This window comes from Trachinotus anak, unplaced genomic scaffold (assembly GCF_046630095.1).
Source record: "Trachinotus anak isolate AG129_WGS33_773 ecotype Australia unplaced genomic scaffold, CSIRO_AGI_Tana_v1 ptg000031l, whole genome shotgun sequence".
NCBI lineage: Eukaryota > Metazoa > Chordata > Actinopteri > Carangiformes > Carangidae > Trachinotus > Trachinotus anak.
The window spans coordinates 8,564,731-8,568,630 of NW_027273882.1; the positions used below are offsets into that span (position 1 = coordinate 8,564,731).

The 3,900-nt window shown below is 41.7% G+C and overlaps 1 protein-coding gene across 6 annotated transcripts; it reads left to right on the top strand.

Moving 5' to 3' along the window:
• The first annotated feature begins 66 nt into the window (after positions 1-66).
• LOC139612472 (uncharacterized) lies at positions 67-3,710 on the top strand. Of its 6 annotated transcripts, none has more exons than XM_071468071.1 (8): positions 67-603; positions 832-1,161; positions 1,290-1,559; positions 1,642-1,698; positions 1,785-1,907; positions 2,000-2,028; positions 2,545-2,613; positions 2,931-3,710. In XM_071468071.1, the coding sequence occupies exons 1-8, from the start codon at positions 441-443 to the stop codon at positions 3,015-3,017; spliced, it is 1,128 nt and encodes a 375-aa protein (XP_071324172.1). In that variant the 5' UTR covers positions 67-440; the 3' UTR covers positions 3,018-3,710. The 6 variants fall into 6 exon arrangements, 5 of the variants coding, with proteins under 5 accessions (XP_071324172.1, XP_071324174.1, XP_071324173.1 ...); XM_071468073.1 differs by having other exon boundaries at positions 1,821-1,907; XM_071468072.1 differs by having other exon boundaries at positions 1,645-1,698.
• Positions 3,711-3,900: the final 190 nt, after the last annotated feature.

Sequence of the window (3,900 nt, forward strand, 5' to 3'; positions counted from 1 at the left end):
GTACATTTCAGTCTCACTGAGCTAATCACCCATCAACTACTTCTCTCCACAAACAGTCTGATGTCACTTTAACTGTTTGATCTTCATCACATCATCACATCATCATCATTAGACAGAAGAGAAAAATACTCCTCATGATAATTCATCCTCTTATCTACAGTTTGTTCTTAGCCTGATTTTAATCATTGGAGATTTTGTCCAATGTTTGTTTATTATCTAGTCATATGATCATATTGTTTACATTTTTCTGACGATGTCACATGAACCAGCTCGTACCTGGACAGGTAAACCCAGGGTTGTTGTCCTGGGTTTGTTGAACCTGCTTCGTAGTACAGGCCTCAGGTCAGTGTAAAACATACAGCAGCTCATGTCAGAGTGTTGCAGCTCATCAGGGAGAAACTGTTTCTACATGAAAACAGCTCATTACAAAAGAGGAACTGATGACCCCTCCTCACAGGAAGGAACTGCTCTGTGTTGTTCAGAAGAAGTATTTCAGAGACGAGTCTGAGAACGAGAGGCAGAAAAGAAGAGCCAGAGGAACGATGGTTGAATTCAGGTGGATTAAAGCGTCTTTGTATCTGCTGCTGGTGCTTCAGTTTACAGGTGAGGACACACACACAGTTGAAGACTTTATATGAACAATACAAGCGCTCCATCTCTTCATGCTGTTTGTTTTTACTGTGGTGAGTTCACTGGTCTCTTGGGAACCAGGTCTGAGGGACATTTACAAACTGCTGTTGTATCTGAAATGATCCTGACGCGAACTGAACACATCAGTCATCTTCTTCCTTTAGTTCATTTCTTCATGTTTATCTCTCATTTCCTTCACAGCACTGACTGAACAACAACTTCTCTCCTTCGTTGTCAGAGAGGGAGATGATGTCACTCTGCCGTGTGAAAATGTCGTACATGAACAGAGTCAATGTGAGATTACTTACTGGACCTTCAGTGATTCAAAATACTCAGCTGTAGACCTGGTTGATCAGGGGCACGTTAGTAAAGATGCTGAGACTAAATCCGACAGACTGAGTGTTACAGAGTTCTGTTCTCTGGTTGTAAAGAACATCACAGCTGAGGACGCTGGTCAGTACAACTGCAGACAGTTTAGATCAGAACAACAACTACGTCCAGACGCTCTGGTTCTTCTGTCTGTTGTTACCAGTGAGTATTTCCATCAAACTGTCTGTGAGAACAAAACACTGAAACATCACAATCATTCTGATTATTACAGTGATGAAGTTCACTTCACTCTTGTTGTCTTTCTCTCTCAATGTCTCCGTCTTCACCAGTGACTGAACAGAAGGTCGGTGATGAGGTGACGTTGACCTGCTCTGTGTTCACACATACAGGCTGTAGACGCAGAGTGAAGTGGCTCCTTCGTGGTTCAGATGTGGATAAAGACAACAAAGATTTGAAGACATCACAGTCTGGCTGCTCAGCCAGTGTGAGCTTTAAAACTTCTCATTTCATTTACACATCACAGGATTATGGGTTACTGAGATGTGAAGTGAAGGACGGGTCCTCTGAGGAACTGTTTACCTTCAGCCCTCAGTCCTCAGGTGAGAAACAAAGAGAATATGATGAGCTGTTTCTGATCCAACACAATGCATTTCTTAATTTTAGGGATTTTTTTTTCCAAAGCAGGAAAAAACAGAAAAGCATGTGGAAACAACGGGACAACATCAGAGGGACAGACAGGTATATTTACTTTATCTCTCAACAGTGTCTTTGTGCTGCTCTCTGCTGTTTGACTGAGAAAAAAGCAGCTATATGTCTCCGAACAGACAAACCAGAGCCAAAAACCCTCTCTGCGCTTCCAGGCTGGTGGTGGTGGATCGTTGTGGCTGTGGGTTCAGCTGCACTCTTAGTAACAGTTGTGGTGCTCATCAGATGGAGGAGAAACAAAGGTGGAACATTCAAGGACGAAACTCTTGCCAACAACATGTAGATGAAATTGATTTTTCACCGTGGAAGTGAACTAACACTCTTCTGTCTCCAGGGAACGAAACACAGACGGATGAAAACAAGGTCAGTTTTAAGAGTGAATGATCAGATGTAAGCAGTTCTAACATTCAGGGATAAAAAGTGAAATTTGAGCAAAATAATAGGTACACCTTACAATATAATGCAGTCCAATACAATAACACTACTAAGGATGAATTCTGAGGGGGCTTCAGACTCTCAGTTGCCCCTCGGTTCAGTGTGTTTGGGTGATTAGATTAACTGCTAAATGTGACTGCTTTGTTGCGACATCACAAAGTTCCAGAAGTCCTGAGGGCTATAAAAATATAAAAATATAAAAACGTAGTTTTTTATAATCTTATAATTCTGCAGCACACAGTGAGATTACACAGAGTCATGAGTATCAGCCACTGAGCTGCAGATAACAATGCAAGCTCAGTGCACACAATAAACTGGAAGGATTTCACATTTTCATCCTGAAAGAGACTAAAAGAGATGAAGCTTTACTACTGAGGCACAGCCTTGTTATGTAAAAGTTAAAGTGTGGACTGACTCAGTCATGATGTTGTGTTCACTGTGCAGGCTGACCCTGAAGAAGGTGTTTCCTACACCTCCATCAGCTTCACCAATCAGACCAACAGTAAAGGCCCGGTAAGCGTCTGCTATCACAGCAGTGCTAGTGAATATTCAAAAGATGTTTTCATGAATGAGAAGAAATCCAACATCATTTTGAGATGTCAGTCGGTCTGTATTACATTGGGAGGATGCTGCTTTGTGTTTTAATACATGATGTCATGCTGTGATGTCTTTGGTTTTTTTTGTGTTTCTTTTTTTCTTTTTTTGTATTTCATTATTAAGTGTTGTTGTGTTGGATGCTGCTTTGCATTGTATTATCTTTCCTGTCTTGTCACACTATGTCCTGTTGTGTAATTCATGTGTTGTATTTTGTCCCTTTTTACATCCTATAGATTCGGGGTGGTGGTGACGCAGTGACCTACAGCGCTGTGAAAGCTCCCTCTGCTGATCCCAGCAACCTCTACGCCACCGTCAACTAACCACACCAATAACAGATCACAATAGAGCTCCATTTCACACTTCATTAGTTCAGGCCTTCTGGTGTGAAATCAAACTATTTTATTCACAGAGTGAGTGTGGACCGGATTTAACCCGAATTCACCCATTTTATTTTATTTCTGTATGAATTTTGAGTATTTTATGGTTTGTCCTCATGTTCTACCTCATGCCCTCGTGTCTGCTTTTTCAGACACAGCCACACTGCTTCATCCAGCTGTTATTTTCAAGCATTACAATGGAGAAGTGCTGTTTTTTTCCCTCACAACCAAATATAGTAAAATGCTTTTGTCCAGAAGGGGGGGCTGTAGGTTAAGTTACTACTGCAGGGTAAAGGTAATAGCCAGGCACTCATATGGCGTATTTACATACAATAAGGTACATTTTTAACTTTTTTCAAGCATGTTTCACCTGCAGTTGATGTATATGCATGAGATGACAGTTCCTCCACCCCCTGTGTAAATATATTGTGGTCCTCTGTATGTACAACGACGTTTAAAGCTTTTATTAAGACTGATATTCTGCCTGTCTTTTTTTGGATATCCTTTAGCTGATATAATTCTATTCTATTCTGTTCACCTCAATTCGCTTCTATTCTGACAGTAAACTAACCTTGTTGTGCACCTGAAAAATACTCTAATTGTGCCAAATCAACAGTTGCAGCAAGGGGCAGAAGATCCATTTGTTGCAGATATATCACTTGTTGACGCCTTCGTTCATCAAAACTCACCAATCACAGTGAGCCGTCACTTCCAAATATGGCAGCGCCTACTCTCAGACCCGCCCCTCTTTGTTGGCTGGACCAATGGGAAGCCGTAGGACGCTGGCGGTCCCGGGGATACGAGCTACGGAGGATACAGGAGAGCA

What these genes read in the sequence shown, in the direction of transcription:
- LOC139612472 (XM_071468070.1), top strand. Translation starts at nt 441, where the DNA reads ATGACCCCTCCTCACAGGAAGGAACTGCTCTGTGTTGTTCAGAAGAAG. An exon ending in CAGATGGAGGAGAAACAAAG is followed by an intron (nt 1,908 to 1,999) that starts GTGGAACATTCA and finishes TTCTGTCTCCAG; the next exon opens with GGAACGAAACACAGACGGAT. An exon ending in CACAGACGGATGAAAACAAG is followed by an intron (nt 2,029 to 2,544) that starts GTCAGTTTTAAG and finishes TTCACTGTGCAG; the next exon opens with GCTGACCCTGAAGAAGGTGT.